The sequence below is a fragment of the Diadema antillarum genome, unplaced genomic scaffold, assembly GCF_040938485.1.
Source record: "Diadema antillarum isolate AM-2024a unplaced genomic scaffold, OU_Dant_1.0 seq00000161_RagTag, whole genome shotgun sequence".
Lineage (NCBI taxonomy): Eukaryota > Metazoa > Echinodermata > Echinoidea > Diadematoida > Diadematidae > Diadema > Diadema antillarum.
In genome coordinates, this window is record NW_027271232.1 from 2236499 (window position 1) to 2263665 (window position 27167).

At 37.7% G+C, this 27167-nt stretch overlaps 1 protein-coding gene and 1 long non-coding RNA gene across 2 annotated transcripts in view; one reads left to right on the plus strand and one right to left on the minus strand.

Moving 5' to 3' along the window:
- Positions 1 to 26435, minus strand: part of LOC139727989 (activin receptor type-1-like) — a 68796-nt gene extending 42361 nt beyond the window's left edge. Inside the window, exon 1 of the mRNA XM_071638958.1 lies at positions 26358 to 26435. Coding sequence (XP_071495059.1) covers positions 26358 to 26418 — 61 coding nt within the window. The 5' untranslated portion in view covers positions 26419 to 26435. The remainder of the gene's footprint in view (positions 1 to 26357) is intronic.
- On the plus strand, positions 13358 to 16761 carry LOC139727988 (uncharacterized). The gene is made up of 4 exons (XR_011710782.1): positions 13358 to 13400; positions 15181 to 15324; positions 15928 to 16034; positions 16452 to 16761. It is a non-coding gene; the product is annotated as an uncharacterized lncRNA (long non-coding RNA).
- Positions 26436 to 27167: the final 732 nt, after the last annotated feature.

Genomic DNA, 27167 nt, shown 5'->3' on the forward strand with positions numbered 1-27167 from the left:
TTTTTATTTCAGAAAAAATATAGGAGTGTTTTCAATCTGGAGTGTTTGATAGTGAACTTGCAGTTCATCACACAACATTTATCATAAAGATGCTTTTATGTCATCACTCCTATCTTAGATGATCAATATAGCAAAGCTACTGTAAGCTTTGTAGAACAAAATTTGCAGAACTGGTCTGTTTCAAAGACTATCTATATCCACAAAAATGGGGCAATGCCAAGTTTGCTAATTTGCACAGGAGTCCAACTGGCAAGGTGTGAGGAAAATATGAGAATTTCAGACAAACAAGTTCAAATTTGATGATTGTGGCCCATATAAAGACCCATGTAAGGTCCTGCAAACACATTAAAGCCTAGATTTCAACATCCCAAACTTGTCCCCTCTTTCCCTTCCTTTCAGGCTTTCTCTTCTTTCTTTCTTTTTTTCTTTTTTTTTTTTGGTCCCTTCTGTTATCCCCCATTTCAGCTCTCTGTTTGTGTTGGGCTGTGTATGCGAAAGAGTTTATATCTTGTGTGTATTGACAGAAGTATTTGACAGAGATTTGACCAAACACTGAACCAATAAACATTCCATGGAGATTCCTCATCTTTGTGCCTTGCTCATTAAGAGAAAACTCTTCAAAATGAAGAGCTTTCATCCCAACTTATTATTGCACCTACATTCTACGCTAGAGCCCATTCTTTTCCCCAAGAACCTACTTTATACCACATGTACATGTATGTGTTTCTTACTTTATGATCAAATGCCAAGAAATAATAAAATTTACATATCATTCTACTATCCTCATAGGTATACATATTTCACAATTTTAAAAGACTTGTATAAACAACAGATTATTTTTTTCAAGCAACAGTCAAAGATATATTTCTCATTGACATATTTTAACACTTATCTATACTTCTTCACAAGGAACATGGGACTCATCTATGTGATGTGGGATTTAATTTCCTCCTTACGTTATTAAAGAAAACTTCCAAGAAGTAACATTAATAAAACCTTGTCATACGACCATTGTGAGAGTGAGTCACATGTGACACTTGCTAGCCAGGCCCCCTGAAACTTTTCCAAGCTCTGATTCAACCTTGCTATGGCTATGAGCACATATGTTTGTGACAATCATGCTGTGGCAACGCATGGCATGGAAAAATAATAATGGCAGAGTGACAATGCACCAGTCACGTGGCACTGTAATGTTACAGGGAGTCACACAAATTACTTTTCGTTCTCTCAGCAAAATGTTATAATGCACAGAAACACTGTTGGTCAAGGGCTTTTCAAAACCATCCAATGAATAGAAACGTAACACAGAAAATCAACATTTACAGCTTCTTTGAGAAAATTAACTGGTTAAACATAACATTATTCTGGTTCTCTCAACCTTCATGCAAAAATGTGCAAACTTTATTAGCAAATTCCACAAGTCATTCATTACAATTCACCTGCAATGAATTGTAATAGGCCTACTTATTTTACTTCTTCAGATTTATAATGACCCATTCATCAATGAATGATTGAAAATAGGTCAGAAAACTACAATGAGATGGCAACCCTAGTTCTTTGATTGTTGCTGTTGTTGTTGTTGTTATGCTTTACTACCATGCTGCATGAATGCTTTTGACATATTTTTTTTTTCACTGCCAGTCTCACGTGAGTGTGGTGCTGGTGATCCCAGACTACCGTTGGGGTCAACAGCCCACTCTCCAAAAAGCCAGTGAGAACAGAAACAGGCCTAAGCTTGGCCCCATTAATTGCCAAAGCTATGCCCAAGCAAACGGTGTGGATAAGGAAAACTTATGCAGGCGGAGGAAAAAGACCTCTACTGACAGTTGGGATGAAAGAGGGATCTTTTAACTGTTGGAACTGGTTCATGTGGTGCTAAAAACATACTGACACAGACCCATGGAGATAGAACAAAAACATAACTTCCATCAAGAGAGAGGCTTATGGTGCTGAGTTTGCAGACCAAACATGACCTAATTCCTGATTCCAGGCACCACCTGTGCACACACTCCCAGCCCAGCTCTCATTTCGGTCCTCTTTGGTCCTGTGATGGAAGGTGAGACCAGGGAGGCGGGACAGTGCCCAGGGACTGCCTCAACAAGGTGTAGCATCAACCTATCACCAAAAAGAACACAGCGCCCTCTATACATCAGGTAAATGGCTATTTTCACTCCCCATACACCTGTCAGACTGCAAAAAATGTTCTTCTGCCCACTGATGTTACATAACTCTATTTATACCGTGGAACCAAATGCCAACCCATAACACATCATATAATTATTTGAGTGCCAACACTAGCATTGGGGAGTTGTTGTACAATGTATCTCCACAAAGTGTGAGCAAGGGGTGTTTGGATATACATTTGTAGGCATATGTGCTGCCACAGCAATAACTTGAAATATCCAGTAATCACTCACACTTTGATTAAAACTTCTTACATACTGGAATTCCATTTCCTTCCTACAGCTGCTTACAATGTAAGTTTGAGAGGCTGTTTTTCTCAGACATACAATGTAGCATCATAACCTAATGCACCTACACCACAACAAACTCATTTTTATTTTGATTGGGGTGTCTTTCATTGCAGGCAACTCTGTGCTGAACATTGAAGTCACTCTGTTGTTTGACTTCGTGGTCACAAAGTGATAAGTAAGTCTGGAATATAGAGACTAGAGATGCACCAAGCTCATCACAAGTGCAGAGCTCTCATCACCCTCTTCTGGCAGTGTATCCAGACAGCCCTGGGAGAAATGAATCATGATACATGTATGCTCTCTGCTCCATTAGATTATAAGTTCTAAAGGAAAGGGACCATTAGCCCACTCTTCTTTAATTAAAGGCCATGATTTGCATACTATGCAAGGATAGGCAGACAGGAAAGGCAGCACTATCACATTTGCTTTTACTTTTAATATCATTGGCTGCTTTATTCACAGATGCACTGCACACTGTACACATCCCAGTGTTTGAGCCAATTATCCCTGACACAGGATCGGCTTTCTTCAGAGATTCCAAGACTGCATTAATGTCAAACTGAATTTCACTCCATACTACACAACATCTTTCTTTTTTTTTTTGGTCTACTACAGATGTCCCATTATATCAAAGGGCAAGGTCTCTAGTAATTACGTTGCTATGCCATCAGAGGTCGAGACAATTGCTTGACAGAATCGTCAGATCCAGTGTTCCTACGCTCTAGCATTCTGACTGCAATGCAACTTTGTACTCTGAGCAGTGTAATCATTTGATGCAGATTGCTTATTTTAAGCCTTTTTCAGTATGTAATGCTATGTATCAGCTTTCACTGAACTCTTAAACATACAGAAATTATGCATTTGATATTATTTCTTATGATGCTAACTTTCCCTGGATTTTCATGGCTTTTTAAGAAACTACTGATCACACACAACCTCAACGTCAGCTTACTGAAGTCCCTGAATTTTATTCCTTGTGAGCACCCAAACTTACACTGTTTCATGAAGCTGTGTATGGACCCTACATGTACCACACCTCTGGATTCCACAGCTTGCAAACAATTTGCCTGTTGTCTGACAAATGCCTCCCTCATTTCCTTTTCCTTATTTGATGCATTGGATGTTATTCTGACAAACACAGAACATGAATGAGATCAATTCTCACTTATCAAACCTCACATGCAATATAAATAAACGGAAAAAATAATGACCAGAAATGAATATTATTTATTAGTGGCAAATTGAGCACAGAAAATGGAATTCCATCGGGATTCGAACCCGAGAGACCTCCGGATGCTAGCCCGGTGCTCTACTGACTTAGCTATAGAAAGCCCTAGTTCAGTGTTCGTCCCAGAAACCTTTATTCTGGGACGAACACTGAACTAGGGCTTTCTATAGCTCAGTCGGTAGAGCACCGGGCTAGCATTCGGAGGTCTCGGGTTCGAATCCCAATGGAATCCCATTTTCTTCGCTCAATCTTCCACTAATATATGTAATATAAATGGTAGAGTCCATCACCACTATTCTCTATTTCGACGCCACAAAATAGTGGTTGGTTTCCTCTCAACAATCTATTTAAAGTTTTTGAGTGTTTTTGTTTTGTTTGCTTTTTTCTGGACCCCATTCAGCAGATTTGGTAAAGATGTTTAGTTTGAAATAGGCCTAGGTGGATTTCATAACATATTCATATCTTATGCATATCTTTTAAACAGAGTTTGTTCTTGTCAACCTAAAAGCTTGTCCCAGACTTGTCCAACATACAAGTAATACATGCAAACTGGATTCCAGCAATTCAATTTCATTTAAGAAGAGCAGATTAATGGAATAGTTCATTTCTTTGTTCCCAGGAATGAAACATCCATAGATTTGATACATTAATGGCCTATTATCAGCATTACTAGCACATTATTTTTTGAAGGCCTTCATGGTTATGTTTGTTAATCATATTTGCTTGTTTATGAGTAATACAAATTGTTAATAGTACGGAAGATGGTCATCATTGTGGTAGTAGAATCTGAAAGAAATAAAGTGATCGTTTGTCACACGAAGCGAGGTAAACACAAGGTATGTGTACGACGTTTCGGCCACGAATTCTGCTGGCCTTCGTCTGGCTTAGTCTACTTTGCCAGACGAAGGCCAGCAGAATTTGCGGCCGAAACGTCGTACTCATACCTAATGTTTACCTCGCTTTGTGTGACAAACAATCACTTTATTTCTTTCAGATACAAATTGTTATACATCATTTCTGATTAATTTTATCAATTCTTAGTAAACTTTACTCGTTGCTTTGATATAGGATTAATAAAATACTCAATCTAAGTACAACTGATTTCCATGTTCAAGTAGATTGTAGGACATCTTTATCTCCATTCAATTTGCATACAGATGTATATTGTTGCAGTGACAAGTACACTGTATCATGACAGAATCTATCCCCAAACTTTATATCGTAACTTTCTTTAGATAGATACTTGTATCTCATATGTAATACCAATTCTGGTTGTCTGATTTTTTTTCTATTAAACTCAACTGGAATATGGCATGGCAGTATATTTTAAACTATAAATCTGTTTTGCTGGGCACTGTACTCTTACATGTGTGTACAAGTGTATCTACATGTGCAGAGACAACCAAGTCTGTGAAGTGTACATACAGTATTTTGACTTTAGCTGCAGAAAACTATTCGCGCTGCATGACCAGCTGTTTTCTTTTCAGCTCATGGGCAGCAATATTCTAATTATTCAAAGGGTGTCTGACAAGTATCACTAAGTTGGGTTTTTTTTTTCTGTTCAAATGCCTACATGGTTGGAAAAATAATTCAAGAGAATGACTGCCCACTTGACGATTCTTTAGTAAGCAATCGATATTCTGCATAATAAGAGTTGAAAGCACTATCACATGTTCTCTTTATCGTTTTCAGTCATTATTAGTCAATGAAATGTCATTTCATGATCACATGCACCTTCATATATGTCAGGTTTCATCAGAAATGTTGTTCACAGTATCAAAAAGAAAACAGATTGGTGCTTAAACACAGAATCTCCCTACAGTGGAATACAAAGGGAACAATGAAATACATATATTTCAATGGTGAGGGCTCTTAGAATCGGCATTCATAGCAGCCACCCAGGCGAAGAGGGGAGACAATTTTCCGGGCGGCCTGGGTCTGAGCTGGCGAGACTGAAGACATCACAAAAATACCAGTAGTCATCCTGTAGAGAGTGGTATGAATGCATTCATTCAGCAAATTTGTGTGTCTAATGGGCTGTAAATGTCAACAAACATTTGATAAATGATATCATGGATCCACTAGCACTCATGTAGGCCTACAATGTATCTACAATGTATGTGTAAGGTGAAGGGAAGAAGCCACAGCCTCACCCCTTCGGCTGTATAGATACAGTATAAATCCTACAAAATTTGAAAAATGTGTATAAAAATCAACCCTGAAAAATACAGTCATTTTTAATTGTAGCCATAAAAAATGCAGCATATTGCCATAAACACTCAGAAACATTTAGTCATGATTATTTTAATTACATTGTACATTTATGAAGCACATGGTGTCCTTCGGGTCAGAACTCACAAATAGCTGTCTTTCATTTATGTATACTTATGAATGCTGCCCACTGCTTTAGTTGTCGTACCTGAGCACAGATTAACAAACATAAATTGTATATAATATCATTACTTGTAATTTGTACATTGGGAGTTGGTTTGACTCACTCTGTCAAAATGATGTGTAAAATAAAATTCCCCAAATAGGAAGTCACTATATTCTATGGAGAAACAAAAAGTGAATTTTATGGCATTGTTGTATGTACAAAACAGTAATATTATAGAAGAAATGCCACAAATTAGGCCTGTGACTGCAAACTTCATTGTCAATTTCAAATATCACACTCCCCTTATGTAATTGTTTTGGCAATGTTTTGAGTGGCTTTTTGGCAAAGTTTCCAGGCAACTTTCACCAAAATGTCACGATTTTTGTCATATGATCACAATTTTCTACTGGCTGTGTGAATGGCCCTCACTGAGTCCACTCGAAATTAAAAAAAAAAAAAAAATATTTGGACGATGCAGCAAAAGACATTTATCTCATTTTGATGATGGATTGTGATGGAATTCTTTCATATACCTCCTACGTGGAAGATTAAAAATAAGAAATAGTCACCCCTATTTTGGAACAAAATAATTGAAAGAACTCCCAGGAGATAATTACAGTTCAGCGCACACCATTGGTTTCTCATTTCCAATTTCTTAAAAGACTGAAATCATTGTGTTGCCCTGCAGACAGACAATGTGCTTGAAATTCTGGCATACAATGAACAGTCACTAAAAATTCATCTAATTGAGGGAAAGCAGGTCAGACATGCCCATTGGATTGGGCTCTTCTCATGGCGCCACGAGCCGAAACTGACATTAAGTCAGACTGCAAGGCGGCTGTTTTGAGCACGAAGCCTTACCATTGAGTCTGTTCACTGGAGCCGTGTTAATGTGGATGGGTAAGGACAGTGCTAATTGAGCAGCTCCCAGCCTCTCATTTCCTATGTGCATCACTTCCCCTGCCCCATTCACTAGGTTATATCAAGACAGAGTGCCACTGATGGCTATTACATGTATTCTGGATGGCTATTACACTGGACACCACAGGGATATTCACATCCAAATAACACCACTTGTTGGAGCGCTGTGACATCTGAATGTAAAACTCTATCACTCTCTCACAGTATCCTGTAATAAACCTGTACAAATCTTATCACTGAAGAACATATTAGTAAGCAAAATTTTCACAACTTTCTTTCCCATCACAAGTTCACATCTACTTTGTACACACTGATTCATAAATATCAACAATGAAGGAAAGATTTCGACACACCTGAGGTTTTGAAGAATACCTGCTGTGTGACCTGCTTGTTCAGTCATTCCTTTCACTATACTTACATTGTAGTATCATCTTCTCTGATATATCAGTCATATTTTTATTTTTCAAAATTAGTAATGAGATTGACATGCTGTCTGAATTACCAAAAGCCTAAGATTTTCATACATGTATGACATAAAAAGCAACTGATCAGTAATAAACATCACTGATTACAGCTGGCACAGTTTGTCATGAGTGGCTCTTCCTTCAGCAAAGTGACACTAAATCTGAAGCAAGGACTTCAGTTTGTGGTTTATACATGAAAGTGGTACAGACACTCACCTGTATGACTCAATGATAATCAGTACGTCCTGTACATGATTAACAGGAATACAGTCAAAAACAAACAAACAAACAATTTCAAGAGCTCTCTGCTTGCAGTATTTGGAAATATTTCAGGGGTCCTGTGCCTTGGGAGAATTAATACCATACTAAGGGAAATGATTACTTGATTGTGACTACGAATCATGCTAATAATTTGATGATCAAAGGACAGAAACTGTCAAGACAATACATCTGGTTATTCAATATCATTCATCTTTACTTCATGATGTCATGACAGAGACTCCAACTCTCCCGCTTTCGGATCTCCCGCCGAAAGCACATTTTTGCAAAATCTCCTGTTCTCCCGCTTGAGATTTGATTTCTCCTGCCCTGGCTCTGTGTCTCCTGCTTGAAATGATTTCTTACTTTTGTAGTGTCGTCATATGTTGAAAGCCTGAGATAAAACGAGAGAGTATCTAGAACCCTAGAGCTTCCAGTGCCCTTAAGCGTGCCCTGGACCCTGGCCGCAAGGAACTTCGCGCTTCGTGCTCGTGATGTGCGCATTTGGAGTCTCCCGTTTTCTAGGGGTTTCAGGCGGGAGAATCTCCAGATCAGAAGGTGCTTGGGGTTGGAGTCTCTGTCATGATACAAAGTAATGTCATTCACCTATCTCTGATTTGATTTAAAATTGATAGCACCATGACTCTATTGGGCAAAAAACTCTTCTCTGACATCATTAATAAAATATGACTGGCATACATGTACAGTGTAGGCCTACCTTGTAATCTAGGCAGCAAATCTCTTCCTTTAGAGGTTACACACAGAGACGCTAAAAGAGATAATCCTACATTCTTGTCAGGGTAGCTGAGGGAGCACTGGGTGGAAGGAAGTGTCTAAACTTGCCCTTGCATACTTCTACTAAATCCCTGAGTTGATTCCTAAGGAGACCACTCTTAATTTGAGTGTGAAAGGGTTCATAGACAATGCAGACATCCAGTTCATAAGAGGACACATGTGCCTTGCCATATATCCCCCTCAGGGTCTAACAAGAGATGACTAGGAGCGGCACCTGTTTCCTGTCATGATTGAAATGCCAGCATCGTAGAATGGAAGGATGTAAATCGGCACACAAAAATGTGTAGGTTAGAGGTCAGGTTGCTTCTGTTTTCAACCAAGATCATTACTCAACATATTTTCAACTGGTCAATGGAAAACAACAATTATGCAAGTACTAATTGGAAACTGTAATCTGACATTTTGCTTACAATATGTTTCAACTTTGCATATGTCAATACTGCCCAATGCAGCTGCTAAAGTGAAAAATGAAATCAATACTAGACAAATATGTACATTGATGTATGCACTGCACTTAAGACACTGCATCTTTTGGGCTGGTGAAAAAAACATAAAATGAGTTACAGACAATTAGAAAGAAAAATGAACATACAGTGAATAGGTGTGGGACTGGTTTGATTAACTTATATTGCAAAATAGATTATAAGTGTTGATGATTCTATCATCACAATTCTGGGCTCAGAATAAATCAGCTTCTTAATAACTTTTCTTCTCATAATAATCATAAAACTACAGAGACTTACTCAATTCTTGTGGTGTTGTTAAAGTGTGTATGGGTTTTCATCCATTTCACAAAGTCAGCACTACATACAAAGTTGTATGGTGATGGGATATAAAGAAGACAGTACTTTCTAATGGTCATGGAAAGTGCTTGACCGAGACATCAAATTTTCCCTGCATAAGGTATTGAGGTGGCTCAGCCTGTTACCTGTATCTTTAAAAAACAAAAATCAAAACAACCCCCAAAAAACCCAGTTCATTTGATAAGGTTTTAGACTGTAATCATCTATTCTTTTTTTCTAAATAAATATGCTGGAAGTTCAGAGATGGACTGTACAGGAACCGCTGCACACGGGATAAGATTGTGTGTTACTCAGTTCCTTTGCAACTTGCTTACTTCATGTTCACCTGCTGCTTGATACCTACATGTAAAATGTAACTTTGTATATTAATCGTCTACTGTACGCAAGGCATACAAGCTACAGTACAGTAACAATGCAGTTTCTGGATCTTCACATAGACAACTACAGCTGTACACACAATTTGTTGCTGATATCAAACACTTGTAAATCTGTATTTTTCAATCCTGCTACCACATCTATAATTAGGCCCTACATTACAGTATTAGCCTACAATGTACATACATGAACTTCAGGGCTCGACACTAACTTTATTTTTCGGTGGCCCGATGGGGCCACCAAAATCATCGATTTCAAATTTTTGGTGGCCCGAGAGAAAAATTTGGTGGCCCGAAAAAAAAAAACATTGATAACAGTCCATCTTTTTTTTAGATAAGTCGCACACTCACTGCATGTATTTATGCATTTCTGGCACAAAAAGTTACGAATTTATTGACACACTTTTCAAAAAATTTTGGTGGCCCGAGGTGGGCCACCAAATTTGCCCTTTTCTGAAATTTGGTGGCCCGAATTTCATTTTTGGTGGCCCCGGGCCACCGGGCCACCGTTAGTGTCGAGCCCTGAACTTGTGGAATAGAGTATGGCAAATTCAATCAGTTGAAGACACTGGGACATCATACAACCCACATACATTGCTGATTGTAGTTATGATGCATTCGAAATTCAGTCTGCTGCCTACATTAAAAAAAGTGAACAGACTCAATGGTAAGGCTTCGTGCTCAAAACAGCCGCCTTGCAGTCTGACTTAATGTCTGGGACATCATACAGATGTAAAGTAAAGTTGTTCACCAATCACATTCAAAATGGTATTGTTCTACATATTGTTGATCAATAATTCCAGGGAATGACTGCTAGCAGGGATTGGGAAGAACCCAATCATTGTGATACTAAATACAGGAAACAGCGGGCTGTACCTCTTTAGCTGAAATGCATGTGTTTTTGTGGTCTCCTCCTACAAGTCTGAAGGTATTGTAACAGCCTACCAATGAAACATTCATAATGTGGCTTGGAGTGCAGATCAAAAATGAATTTCCCTTTTTTATCAGCTCTTTATCAGGCTATGCAACCTGTATGATCTGGTATGAATTCATTCTTTGAAGACTGGGCCCACTGAATGAGCCTGGCCTGCCGGACTCTCTCTCTGTTCCTGGTGGAACTGATGGGTGACAAAAAGCTCACATCACCACACAGCTTTGCCTTTGACCCCAGGATGGATGGCCCACAGATCTCCCCCTTTTCCTGTTCTGCCCGTATCCCCTTCCCCACACTTCCTGTTGTCCCACTTTTCCCTCCCAGCATCACTCAACCAGGATTTGCTTCATGCTCTGTTGCAGAACACCTGTCCTCCTCATACTGCGTCACTACCCTAACCTAACAAACGAGGCTCTACAATACAATACAATATACGCTAAGGGATAGAGCACTTCAGCCAGAACCGTGCCTGGCACAGGTAGTGATGATGGTACACACACGCACTTTCACAAGAAGTTGCAAAATTTACATAAGCCCACGCACCATTTGAACATTAACGGAAACCCATCCATAATATTGACAAACATTCTATTCAATCCATCTTTTGTGAGAGAAGCACATCATAAAATATTTCTGGACAATCTGCAACGCAGACAAAAATCTTCTGCATGTACAATGTAGGTAAGACTCTAAACAGTATGGTTACCAAATTTTAAAAACTATTTTCACTGAGAAATTAAACATTGAAAATGACTACTGTACACGCCGTGACTAGTACAATATGTACAATTTATAAGTAAAACAGAGTTTAACTTTGAACAGCACAGCACAGTTGTCTGCACGCATTTACTGCTTTGTTCACATCACTGACTCAATCTTAGTATAAAACAGCAAATCAAAATAAATGTTAAATTTTCCATTCAAAATAATACTGTAAGTACCAATTTAATTACCGGTACCTACACTCCCACCTTTTAGCCGTGCAAGTATTTCATTATCAATCAGTCATGTCAATATGCCACTCATCATTTTGTTTCATTATTTGGAAGTTACAATGTAGTTTGCAATATACCGCTCCTTGGTTGAACAATGCATGCATCACAGAATCCACCTATTTCTTGCATTTCAGTATTGCTGCAACGACAGTTAAGTATTCAGTTAATAGTGTACAATGTCAGGGTGCTACATATAAGCACTTGCCCGATTGCCCAGGGCAAGTGAAAATCAAATTCGGGCAAGCATTTTTGAACAATAAGAACAAATGCTTGCCCGAATTGGGCAAGCAAAAAGTTTTGAAGCCACCTGTTTTTCACTTATTCCCCCCAACATACCCACAAAGTCAACCACACAGATACCCAAAGATATTGGCAGTTTACTGATGCAACACACTTTATATTTCATTTCAGCAACTTTCCAACACATACATGTACGTGAAGAAGCCACAATGCAATGTGATGGCATCACTTTCAAGATCGGACAGAGTTTGTTACTCCATTGTGTTTAGGCGTGCCAATCAATGTGTGCTGTTTATTCCACTGATTGTGTTTTATTAGGCCCTTGACTAGCACATGTTTTTCTATATGATTTCCTTATATTTTGGATTTTTTTTTCGGGCAAGTCAAATTCATGTTCGGGCAAGTGTTTTGCAGCAAATTTGGAAACCTGCTTGCCTGACCGGGCAAGTAGATAAATAAAGTTATGTAGCACCCTGAATGTACAGAGTGAATGTCACATGAGTGAGTGATATTACATCAATCCTTTCACACACTTCGATATCACCAACAAGCCAATGCTACATATTACGTACTTGTGCATAAAGACATTGTACAGCACAGTGTATGTAGTATAAATTATTATACAAGTTGTATGTTCATATACACCTGTAAATATAAAATATATATATACATGAAAAGTTTTGACAGGAAAGCTTGGTTTTGTAAAGTCTCTAAAAAATATCATATTTTACTAAACATAGAACAAAAACAAGAAGTAATCTCTTTGTTGCATTATTTGTCCTCACAGCTACAGGTACATGTACATAGTAGACCAGCCAAACCTCAAAAAAGGCTCTAGATAAGGATTCGACGGCATTTTTTGTTAATGCTCCGTTCTCATACTGAAAGTCTTGCAAAAATACTAAGGAATAGCGTACGGCCGGATGTCACGCGCGTTTTTGCCGAAAAATGTCATTTTTAGCACAAAATTCAGAAGCATGTCAAAAATCACGATTTTTATTTTTTGCTTGCATTCAATTGATATTTGAAAGATCATGAGTTTCAATTGTCCCTTTTAATGAAATTGCAATTTAAATGTGTTTCCTTAGCATTTTAAAAAGTCATTTTGTACAGCCATATATGGGGCTCTCAAATGTTTGGGTGTTGTTTTCTCGAAATAATATTCACAGATTACTTAACGTTTTGCAAAGTTTGCTTTTCCAAGCTAATTAGATGATCTTCCAAAAGTACTTTATTGTTTTATAAAACTACAAGTGCTTCTTTAATTGAATGTGTCAATATTATTTCTAGTTTTCTTGAAGAAATCTTTACTTTTAATCAAAACTCTGAACTTGCAGGAACTCAGAAAATGCATTTTCCGAGCATTTTCCAGTAGCCCCGCGCAGCTTGTGTGCGCGCGAATACTTAATACGTGTGCGTACGTCTACCACGCACTACCCCTACGATCAGCTACACGAAATCTCTCGCACGAGAGCTGCATGTTTCGGTCGTTGAGTTGGAAACGTGGTGACTGGAAAAGGGACTATTTCCTTCGAATGTAAGTAACTTAGTAAATAAATACATAGTTCCTTATTGCACTGCATAACGGAACTTAAAAATCTGTTTTGATCTATTAGTTAAATATACAACTTTGATCTGAGACTTGGTTAATATCAAGGTTCAAGCGCTAGTACTACGTTAGGCCGATGTCTTTAATTACTGTATTTCGCACCGATCCCGTGGGCGCGGGCATGCCTACCAACCCCCGGGCCGCCACCCGACCGTGCCGGCGGTGTTTGTTAGTGGAACAGCGATTATTCCGTAAAGCACGTCTTGACACGGTGCGAAAAGAGGCCTAACAAACATTAGGTCTACGTCTAGATTTAGGTGTCTTGTTAGTTCGATCTAGGTTTGTAATTTATGGCCTCATCACATGCAGTTGGACTGAATCCTCGTCTACTGTTAGGTCTAATCTATCTAACGGTAATACACTCTCTCTAACTGTTAATACTAACGTTAGTGTTAGACATTCTAGCTAGTAGGGGTAGTGTTACTCTAACGACGAATGTTAGTGTTAGTGCTAGAATGTACGGCTACGCCTGTTATTATGCCAAAACAATTCAATCGGGCTAGGCCCTGACACTAGTAGTATAATCACAATGAACTTAACACCTAACGTTAGCACATTAGCAGTTGTATAACGTGGACAGTATAGGTCCACTACTACTAACGTTACTGCGCTGGTTAGATGTATTTCTATTTGTAGGGCTAGAGCCAGGTCCAGGGCAAGGGGCTGTAGACTATACAGAAGATGTAGATGTAGATCTACCAACGTTTAGAGTCTAATAGTAATATACTAGACCTACAATATAAAATCTAGGGCCGGGGTCTGAAGCATAAATAGCTGGCGTCTGGAATTAGGATCTAGGTCTAACCTTAGTCAAGATCTGGGCCACTGATTCTACCTAACGTTAGAGGTTTCTAGTAATCTACTACTCATATCTAGGCAGTTTTGTTGTAAAGACCCAGCTTACTAGGCCTAGCTAGACCTAAGTTTAGGCATCTAGAGGTTCTAAAATCTATGCATAATAATTATACTATATATGTAGGCTAACTTTGATCAAAAAGTTCATGTTAGATCTAACATTAGAAGATCCTAACATTAGCTCTAACGTGAATTATCTAGGCTAATATTAGTCTCTAGAGCAGAGGTCTAAGGTTGATTCCACTCTTTCTGGTATTTGTAGACCAGTGGGTTCAGAAAAAGAGTCTAGGATTTAGGCCTAGGTGTTTTATATAAAAGCGAGTCTACAACCAAGTGATCTTGCCATTCGAATATGCCTGAAAGAGAGAGAGAGAGAGAGAGAGAGAGAAAGTGTTCAGTCCTGACTGCCAACCTCTCCTAATCTGTGAATCATTTACATGTACTCTTCTAGTTTACAAATAGATCTAGTCAAAGAGAAACTATTTAGAAATGTCTTTACTCATAAGTACCAAGTTCTTATGTTAATGTCTCAAAGAATAAAGGTTCATTTGAAAAAATGTAAATATTACATTTTTAATGGATCATTTATACCGACTCACTGAAACCTAAATATCTTCTTCTTTTTTAACTTTTTAAAAAGCTAAAAAAAAAAATGTCATCTTAATGAAAGAGATATATTTTTAGTTATAATTGATTTGCATGGGAAACAAAGAAAATTATGTCAATGTCAAGATGCCTTTTCAAAACAATTACATTTCAAATTGATTTTATTTTTTGTTCACTATTAGCTTATAATGCTCTGCTTTAAAGATGAAAAAAAAATTATTTGAGTCATGTTGATTTCTGTTTTCAGCTAGATGTACCAACAAGTGGACAGACTGAGTCTTGTCTTCAAACTTCACCAAAGAGAGAGACATATGCCTATTCTGACTTGCCAAAATCTAATTGTAAAGACTGAGCTCTTTCTACCTGCAACAAATTGCAGAACAACCAGAAGGTAAGAAACGGTAAATGTCTTAAATAGCGGTCTAATTTGAAATATCTTTTAAATACTAACTTACTAAGTGTTTGATTATCAAATGTATCACTTCAGTGCCCAGTTGAAAATAATGCCAAATCTAAATACATTGAGTATCAAATATTCCTATTCCATTTGAATAAATTGTAACAAGCATGTTTTCGCTTTGACAGTTGCATTACAATGCAGTGTACAAATACTTTGCAAACAAAGAGAGGAGAATAATCTTATACACGTGTATCTCCATTTATATAATAAGGGGAGCAAATCTATGATCGGATGTGTATTCTTGTTTTCTTGTAAATTCATTGCATGTTCTATTGTAGAGGATCATATGAAAGAACGGTATTCTATCTACTGAAGATGAGATCATATAAAAATCAAACATAAATGTAATCAAGTAAGATATTATATGTAATGAAATATTTCTCAACCATGTCAATTGGCACAAGTGTTTAATGTGTGCACAAATGAAAATACGTCTGTAGTCACAGATCAATTAACTTTCCATTGTTATTATGTTGCGTTAAGTATGACGTAAGGGTGATATGCTGTGATGTATTGTTCTTTATTTTTATCAAGGTGTCACCAACAAATGGACATGCTGAGTTTGAGATCACATCCACTAGAGTGAGGGGGAGATAGAAAGATGTCTTGACTGCGATGTGAATGCCCTTTCCAGCTCAGAAGTAAGTGTCATCGATTTGAAATTAGGAATATCATCTCATGAATACAAATCGATTTATGCAAGGAAATCATATCCTAATCCACATACAAATGAGAGCATGATACAATCAAATATTTGTGTACAGGAATTACAGGTGTCAAGATGACTTCCATCCTACATAATTCATTTTCAGTAAGATATGGCTTTAGAGCATCAAAGATGATAATAACAATGACATGATTAATGTATTACATGTAAGACAAATTAATGTTGACAGTGACCTGAAGATCCAAAATCTCATACTAAGGGATTCATGAGATCGTGATGATTAATTCTAATTCATGATGAATGTGTTTGTTTATGTTGCAGTATGATTATCCTGTTTCACTCATAAAAATGATAACTTATTTAAGTTTTTGTTAATTGTATTTTCGACCAGAATTAGCACAAAGTGGACAAAATGGACCCTGCAAACCACAGCCAACTACGGACAAGAGAGAGAGAGAAAAAAAAAGAAAGAGAGAGATGTCCTGACTACCAACCTCTAATCTGTGCATCCTGCACTCTATTTCGAAAGGAAATGTGGGAGGTAAGCAATAATACATGTACATGTAAAATGTAAACCCCAAATATGTTGGAATATTTTGTCAAGCCTTTGACATCTTGACCAAATTTTTGACTGTCGATCGTTCATTGGGCAGAAAATTAACGCATGTTTTGCTAAATGAATGCAGTACTGCATATGCATGTAGTCAATCACTCCAACAACGAAGATTTACATGAATTAGCGCTGATTATTATTTTTTTTTTAGCCTCTGTCAAAGATGGTTGCAGGAGTTTTTATGTTGTTGCAGTCATCATTCACACGCACATCTGTCCTATTCTCATCTTGCAATAACTTAACATTTACTCAGCAGATCATCTTCAACTTTGGTTTTATACAGAAGAGATGATTACCTGCTGAGCCTTGTACAAGTAGCATTTTAGTTATTGTTGTGATTTTGCTGCTGATTGTAAATTACAGGGAAACCCTGATTTTTATTGACTGTAGAGCATTGCTACCATGACATTATATTTACCTTCGGATGGCAAAGTTACCATAACCTCTAAGCAATTTGACTTTGATTAGTTATGAGGGTATTGATGTGAAAGGTCACAGGGACATTATATGCACGAAAGTGTTGAATGTATACAGTTGCAGTATCAGGCAAGCACTACCTTGAAATTCTTCTGAATGGAATAAAAAGCTTAATGGAAAGAATTGGATATTTGGATCATGAAAGTTTCCTACATTTTATTTTTCATCGTGTACTCACGGTTAAATTGCTACAATTAGGATCTACTGTATAAAATAATATACTTTACAGTTTCAAGGAAACACTACATATAGAGGAAATCAAGTAACCGTATGTCTTTATTAGCCTATATGTCACTGTGTCTTCACCAAAGATTAAAATGCCCATGTCACTTTCCTCATCAAGTAAAGACAGATACACCATTCTTTCTTTCTCTCTCTCTCTCTCTCTCTCTCTCTGTCTCTCTCCAGAAACAACCCTGCCAGGCTATCCGGTCCACATCCAGATTCCGTATGAAGGATGTCATCAGAACCTGAACTTACATGTGGAATGCATCCATCTAAACTTCTCAAATATAATCACAATGTGCTTTCAGAACTATTATAGAAGTTGAATATATAAAAGACATATGTATATATTAGACATTTCTACTAATCCAGATTAAATGCTTCTTTTCTAATCTTTTTTTTCCTTTTTTTTCCCTTAGTGATGAAGTAAAACAAGACCTGATATCAAAATGTGCACAACACTACTTGGCAAAGAGCATTTACAATATGATTTGATGTAGATCTACTTCCAATTTTGATGGCAGCATTAAAGGGATGAGGGATGGCCTACTTTTGGTTGAGATGGGGGCTGATATGGAGATTTTGTAAAATAATGAGAACCCTGTTACGAAATATTAAAGAGTAAACAATACCAAGAGGAATTCCAAATTTATTTGTTAAAAATTGGTTTTGAAAAGGCTGAGATGTACAAAAACAAAGAGGTCCTAATAAAGGTGGCACCCACTTCTAATTATTATCATTCTGTGTCACTTTTTAAAAAAATTTCTCGGCCGTTTCAAAACCACGAACTTTAATCAAACAAACTTCAAATTACTCTAAGAATTTGATGCTCTTTCATATTTCATAAGTTGTTTTTATTTGCTTGCAAAAAGTTAAAGTCTGAATCTCCATCTCAACCAAAACTATAACATGCCTTTGAGACTCACAGTTACAAGCCGCATACTAGTAGTTCATGGAAATTGATCCTGTTATTTCCTTTGAAGCCCAAACGCCAACATTTTAATCCTGTCAGATTGGAATGTCTTTTGTTTTTGTTTTTATGGGGGGGGGGGGCAACAAAAGGGAAGTGAACTTTGCCTTTCTTCATCAGATGGAGGAAAATATGTGACATGTTAGTCAGAAAAAAAAACTGCACGTTGAAGTGCTTAAAAAGAGAAAATTTCACAAAGTAACAGTTGGTGAATCTGAAGGGAAATAGCATAGAGCATGTTTTTTCTTTTCTAGTTTAAGATATAAAAGAATAGTATGTAGCTTAAAGGAACGAACATAAGTAAAATGTTTCAATCCAAACGCCAAGTACAAGAAGTAGTGAAAAGAAAATGTACTGGTCAAGATGTATGTTTTGCCAGGTTTTCTTTCACATGTGCCATAATTGTCATGATGTTGGTAATACTGTAATATATGTTAGCTATTCAGGGCCCCAGCAATGTATTCTGGTACTTGGAATGAGGGAAAGTACTAGAGGGAAATACCGGTACCATGCATTTTGGAGAGGTGATTTTTTTTTCTTCATTGAGAGACGAGTATTCAGTACAGATACCTTATCACACTGGTCTGCAGAACACAAAAATAATATCAGACTAAAAGTAGATTTTTAAAAATTTGGCAGTCACCATTCTAATTTAGTTGTACATTGACGAAAGTTCAATGCAACAGCGTACAGTCATAATTAGCTAGGATATGTAACCACAAATTTTTAAAAAGATAGAGATATTGAAATATTGCTTATAGAGAACATTTTGTTTTTCTAACTGGTGTAACGTTTGTGATGCTGGACACATTATAGTATATGTCACATTAAAAAAATTGAGGCTGTCAATGCAGTTAATGTAGTCAGCGCAATTTGTATTGTTTTTCAAACTCTTTTGATGTATATCACAGAGATTTGTTCATGAAAGACATTTTCACTGAGGACTCATTCTTTTCTAAAGCTTTTAATCATTTAAGAAGATTGCTTTCAGATGGATTTTTTTGTTTGTTTTTAGATGTCCACAAATGGAGACTGAGGTTCTTTACCTTTCAAAACGAAATACTGTTGAAGAGAAATAATTATATATATTTTGCAGGATTCAAGCATGTTCTTACTGTGTATGGTATTCTAATCAGCATTTTGGTAACCAGCAACATAGATGTCAAGTGCTGCTATTCTAGTAAATGTACGCTAATGGCAAATCATTGCTTTAAAAAAGAGAAATTGCCTCGTTTACTGTTTACTGTATTTCATTCGTGAACGCTGTTTGAGACGGTGGTTGCGGGCGTGTGCACATTGTGTAGTACGTTTTGTTGGTTGACTGGGAATTTAGAGTGTTGGTGATAACTGAAATGATTTTTTTTTCACAAATTTGTGATAATATAGAAAAAAAAATCGAATTGCAAACAAACAAGTTGTTACATGTCTGCTCCAAGGACATAGAACTTGGCCAAGGATTAATATAATCTGCAATATAGACTCGATGATATAACCGACTTAATGATGGGAAGGGGAAATAAAGCTGTTATTGCATTGTACGCATTTCACTTCTACTTCCTTTTCGCTTCTTATTTTCTCTTTTGAGGGTGATATTTGCCTTACTTTTTCACACAAATCCGGGATACATAATAACATTTTTATGTCGCCGACTAAGTGTGCGTTCCAAACAACGTTCATGTCAACAATCAACCATCATAAAAGAAACATTTAGTATAAGTCTTCTGCGGGAGAATAAATCAAAATAAAATGCAAACACCTCGCCTTAGAACATTACAAAAGTAAAAGTGATTTCGTGCCTATCCCTTGCAGGGCTCCGTTTCAGGGCCTGAGAATGCAAACTATATAGCATTACGAATTCCAAAGCATTCTCGGGGGAAGGGGTGAGTATGCAGGATGGGAGATTTGGTATCGTAATTTTTCCCAGTAACATGTGATTTGTTATCACGGTTTCCATGACAACCATTTCCGAACATAGTAAACAATTTTATATAACTCTTAGGTTTCATTGTTAAACATAGATTAGTTAGATTGACACATTTTTCACACACACACAAAATGTTTCAACACTTTCGTACGTTTTACAATTATGAATATTTGAAATTTTCAGGGAGTGACCTAATGATAATCAGTTGCCATGGTAACAACACTACTGACTTTATTATTTTTTGGGGGGGGGTGGGGGTGGGGAAGAAGCACATTTCAGTCATATCAAGGTGCCACAAAGGGTTTTGCAGTCAGCTATCCAACCTGTCCATTGACTTCGCCAATTATGTAAGATAAATACCTACACGCACTATACCATGTACAATATATATGGGCTTACGCTATACATTCGATTTTTCATTCAAAATGCGCGTCCGGTAAAAATACATCGTCCCATTTAGGATAACATAAAACGAGTTATCTTTCGCCTTATCTTGTAATTTCTTTGCTGCATAAGATATCAGAATATATATTATATTTCGGAATAATAAAAACTTTTGAATAGATCGATTTAGGTAGTTTAAAAAAACTTTGAAATATTGGTAGATTTTACAAAGTACAATTTTGAGTAAATCAAGTTTTTATGTTTCATTGCGCCATATATGTGCGTGTAAAAAATCTACATTCAAATGCATATTAGTCAGGTTCTAAACTTGAAATGGAAGATAACACATTTCTAGTTTGAAAGGTACTTATCAACCATTACTTATTTTGGTAAAAAAATAAAAATCGTGATTTTTTACATTCTTTCAAATTTTGTGCTAAAAAAGACATTTTTCGGCAAAAACGCGCTTGACATCCGGCCGTACGCTAAACTTGAGTATTTTTGCAAGACTTTCAGCTGGGAAACTTAGCATTAACAAATTTTGCCGTCCAAAGTAAAAAAAATCGTCTTGGCTGGCCTACTATACAGTACACATGTTTAATGTAGGCAGCAGACTGAATTTCGAATGCATCATAATTACAATCAGCAATGTATGTGGGTTGTTTTGCAATGTGCTTTGCACAGTGTTCTAGTTTTGGGGTGCAAGTTGTATTGTGGTAGGCCAAAGTAAGTGCCTTGGACATGGGGGTCTCATCATGCTGGTGGACCACATGATGGATTGTTCAGCAATGAATCCTACTGTACTTGTAAGATATAGAAGGATTCTTTCCTACATGCAGTTTCCATGAATGGGAACAGGCTACACCTAATCCATATTCAATATTAAATCTTTTTTCTCCAGTACGATTAATTCTTACAGTATCTTAGTTTATACAAATATCTGATTAGAAATGTGTCCTGCTCAACATACAGACAAAGCAGTTAAGCTGTGTCACATACTTTAAGAGGAACTTATCATGAATATTCCTTAAAAGTAGGTAGATCAGCTTGAATATACTATGCACGCCATATACATGTATTTAGCGAGTCTAATATTTCACAAATTGAGACTTCCCGACAATTCTGCTTGTGGTTAAATTTGCGACTGCAAATGGAGAAATGTATGTGTGCACATCACATTCGAGTTGGGGTCAGAGTCAGTATTCTCATGAGTTTTTAAATTAATGATCAGCACCTGACTCACAAAATTCACAAAAATAAAATCCTCATGAAAGATACGATGTACAATGTACTGTAAAAGTGGGAATTTTGCGAATATTTTTGCATGACATACCATACGCGTGTTCCAGCAGTTAATGTTCTGATTCCGCGAAATTACAAACACACAAAATTAATCTTTAATACCCAGCTGAGTGCGAAAAATTACTTGCATGAAAATATCCACTTTTACAGTGCTATACAGTATGATGCTGCAAGCCATAACCTGGGGTACCAAGTAAACAAAGTTACTGCATTTTGTAGTGCCGCCTTGTTTCCTTGAGATGTACAGTTGCATACAGCTATCATGATTGCCAAATTTTAGTGACCCCGATAACGACCCTATTATATGCCAATTCAACTCTGTCAGATGTGTAATGTAGTATGACAATAATAGTAGTAATAATTGTCATTATCATTACATAATCAATACATCTTCTCTAAAAATGTTATGATTTTGGACAATAATTCAATATCATCAAAGTGACTATTTTAGTCCATATAGGATGCTTGAACATATGCCGCAATTTGGCAATTATGGAATTATTTCAAAATTTTTGCAGCTCAATGCTAATGAAAGTTTCCCATTCCAGAAGTGCATAAAATGGGCGCATTTCTTTTCACAGCTAGCCGAGAGCATGGACCAGCAGAGGCGAGCATTAATTTGCGCATGGTTGCCAAGGTTCACAATCTCCTGATGCAAAGGCAAGTCACATACGGTACAATAAATGTGTGCATTTACAACACAGCTTGAAAGCTATAACTGCATTTGCTGTGAGTGCTGCATCTAGAGCCTAAAATTATGTATTTGTATGTAACAACGTACAAGGTACGTTCATTATTGCATGTGTTGCCCATTGACCCCGCATATTCATACTTTGATTCATCGCGGTTGCACTGAAATTCGCTCCACAGTCACAAAATTGCAGGGCATGGACATTTTGTACATGTACGTAGTTAAGTAAGAAAACACACAACATCAAGCCCATAGGGTTCGCTGGGGTCAACAGCAGTAGAATCACAGTGTAATTACTGTGTAATGGGGGGTAATCTACAAAAAAAAAGTTTAAAGACAATTGCACAATCCTGTTCGGCACGATCGAAAGTGCTTACGTGTACAAGGTAAGTCCAAAAGGACACCAACATGCAACAAGACACAAAAGCTCAGAGTGTCACCCTGTTAACCTTTTATTTTACATTTTCTACACTTTAATCACTGACTGGAATTCTGTTCGAGTGAAACTATAGCGTAAAATACCTTCTTTCATTTGATACCTTTTGCATATTATTTTCAATTTGGATCATATCTTACCAATGCCTCAAGGAGTAGTTTTGTACAATCATGGCCATTTTTTAATACGGTATATGCCAGACGTGAAAATGCATGGTAAAGGATATAAACTGCTGGGCAGCATGCTATCTCTGATGTTAAAAAACACACAAAATTCATCTTACCCAGCCCAGTGCAAAATATTACTCCTGCAAAAGTATCCACTTTTACAGTATACTGTTGGTACTGTCTGCAAAAACACCCACTTTTACAGTGTACTGTAAAACATGAAATACGGTACGTACATGTATTCGCGGCATGAAATTTTCGCGAATTGGAGCCAATAGCCTTTTTTGTGGCATGGAATTTTTGTGAATTGCCACTGGCGTTCAATGCATATTATACTTAGTGTAGACAAGAACTTTCATGTATGATGGGGGGTTGTGTTTCCGGACACTTACGTTCGCGCGTGAAAACTTACCTATTTTACATAGAATATGCACCCTTTACCTCAAAGACTTGATAGACTCCTCATATACTAGACAACATACTCTGAAAACGGCGTGAAAATTAACCTGCTAAATCGTTGGATTTCCCCTTCAAAGTGACTCGATGTACGTGTCCGGTCCCACAACGCTTGGTCATACATTTTAATTTCACAAATCTTGGCGCTCACGAAATCAAAATGCACGCGAACATTCCTCATTTTATAGTATTTGTACTGTTTAGCAGTGTAACCCGCGAGAGAGAAAAAATAATAATCACAGGATTTACACTGTATTTGATGGCTGATGCATTACCATTAATTTACTGTTGTGTTAAGATGAGAAGCATAGTTTTAAAACACAATAAAATTGTCTTGCATGGGTATTGTTAACTGCGACAGCCGCCACACGCAGTGTGGCGGCTGCGCCGTGCTCCCATTCAGATCTTCATGTTGAACAAACGGGTGCCTTTGCGGCGCTATATTTCCTTAATTTTTCAACAGAAACTACTAGGAATGCTTACATGGGTCGATGAAACCTAAATGACTATCATCGGCGACTGTTTGATGCATTTCATTGCTTGTGATGCACAAAATGATGTCTTATAAGCAGCTCACCGATGTTCACAGAATTCACAATCACTTGCACAAGCGCACAGAATACGTTGTTGTTGTTGTTATTTTATTTACTTGAACTGTATTGCTAGCCTTTTGTCAAGGCCCTCTCGCTGTAACGGAAGAGCGAACGGACGAGCGAAGCTAGTCCATCCGAGCGCACAGCACTACCCCACTCGGCTGGGCTCTCCACACCATACAGCGAGAGGGCCTTGACAAAAGGCTACGTATTACTTGCTACATGCGTAGATGCGTGCAAATGGATACACGTTCAAAATGGCAGCAAGGCTCTCCTCACTGGGGCAGGTCGCTTACTCCTAAAAAATGTGGAAAATTTTGCAGTTTCCAGATGAATTGGTGAGAAGAACCAAGCCAATGAAGTAATCTATACCGTACTTCAATTTTGATTGTTACTGTGTTCATTATCGAAATTTAGTTATTGTTTATTTGTGAAGTCGCCGCATGTGGCAATAGGGGAGCTATAATATTCTCACATAAGCGAAACTGCGGGGAAGCCGCCAGGACCGCGCCTGGCGGCGCGGTCTCCGGGGCTAGGGTATTGTTTGACCGAAAGATCGGTCTGTATCTGTCCGTCGGGGAATGTTCCGCGGAGACTGCGTCTGGCTTCACGGATCCCCTCCGTATACAGACCGAAGTCAATGATGCCAGCTCCTGTGTGGCAGTAGCGCACAGATCAAACGTTACGATAAGCCAAATTTCAGACAGCGTTTTTACATTCAAACAAGTTTGACATGACATAACACATTATGCAGCAATATTTGGGGTTAATTTCTCACATTTTGCAATCGAAATACTCACAGTAACGCGGTTATAATGCAGAAATGTTATCCATATCGCAACATCGCCGTTCGCTAGCTGTAGGTCGCCATTTTGAATCTGTAAACCAATCACATGCGAGGTACTTTATTAAGTAAAAAAAACACGTAGAAACTACCTCGCATGTGATTGGCTAATAGATTCATACTGTATGTTTCCGCAGTTTGAACGTGACGACGCGACGGGCTGGTTGATGTGTGTTTTGCGTTGAAAATTCGACCGAAATATTGGATTATTCATTAATCTGGTGAGTTTAGTCTATTCTTGAATAGTTGATTTAACTATTCAAGCTTAAATTTGCCGACCTAGGGCCGTGAATTAGACGCAATCGAGAAGGGTGAGGTACCTCACCCAATTTTCCATAGAGACAGTGGTTAAGAACATCCACACAGCAATGGGTACTACAACCTTCCGTCTGTCTACGGAGGACGGCGTTAATGGCAAAATACAAAAGAGTCCTCCGGACAGACGGATCTTTCTGTCTAGGGTATTGTATGCATAAAGCACTAAAAATTACTTCACCCATTTTTCAGTAACCAAAACTGAAATCAATTAAAAAATATAATTAGGCCTAATTAGACAAAAAGGTGTCCCGGTATTTGTAATTATCGCAGAGTAACAAATACAGCATCATATCACTCAGTCAGGCACTCCTCTCCTGATCCTTTGAGCGTGGTTTCCACACAGGTGACCTAACCAAACAGTAACAGTAACACAATTTTTCTCATCTTCCACACGTATGCACTCGCACAAATGCAGAACATCACAAACCAACTAAATTACACCCACATGCACATGTTCTGAATAATTAATAGACCACCTACAAGTGTGTCATGCTAAGGGGTGACAGAAGTCATTTGTACACTGCAAACCAAAGTTAAAGGAATTAAGGAAAGAGGGGGGAGTTAAACCCTAGTTCTCATCAGCGCAAAGCGGAGCCGTAGCTCGTAGACATAGCAGCAGCGCAGCAGCAGCTAGCTGTGTGGCGTCGGCGTAATGAATAACTTTTGTAGCGGGCAGGCACGGCCTACGATCCGGTGCGTTTCACCTGCATCGAGCTAGTAGTACGGTACTGTTAGAACTTCAGCTGTAATACCACAGTATTGTACAAATGCATGCAACAGTGTTCGTAAAAACAACTATCATTTTCATGATCAAGACAAAATAACTACTCTCCATGGACTGACATTGCCAAAAAATACAAATCAACGGAAAAACACACGCACTTGTAGAATACTTACCAAAAAGGATTATTTTTAAGGCAAAAATAATGGTCACGGACTCCAGTCGAAGCGTCGCCATGTCCACATCGCAGGCAGTATTTCATCGATTGCCAACTTTATTAGTCACCCCTCTGCAGTGATCAAATATTTATGATATCTTTTTATATCCCCAAAATAGTTTTTATGATTTTTTTTACCTTAATAAAATTTAAAATTATTACATTTTATTATGCAATTGATTTTAATGTAATCAAAATCATATTAATGGGCAAAATAATTTGCTATGGATAAAACTTGATGTAACAAAATAATGATGGTGGCCATCTGGCGTCAGATGGAGCTGTTCTGTCTGCAAACATAAACATTACCTCCCTCTGGAAATATCTGACATCTTTTAAACGACCACACTAATTATCTTGCTTCTGTATTTTGATGAATTCACGTCAGTAAAGGCATCAAAAGATCACCTGTCTTAGGCCGATGTGGACTAGATAGGAAGAAAAATGACAATTCACACCCAACCCCCAGAATCAGCAGTGATGTTTAGAAAAATCAAAAATATAAATCGTAGAGGGCAGCATGCACATTATCATAATGGAGACCACAGAGATTTTCCCGAGTGGTGGGGAGGAGAAACATCTCTTTGATGGAGACCCAGTGATGGAGACTCTTGTTCAGTATAATACAGAAAGACGTGTGCCTATAATGGTTCCATGACATTTGTTCCTGCGACATTGGCTCCCATGAAATATTTGCACGTTAAAGCCAAACATTAATTCTACCCAATACCTAATCCTTATCCTCACATCAAACTACACCTAAAACCCT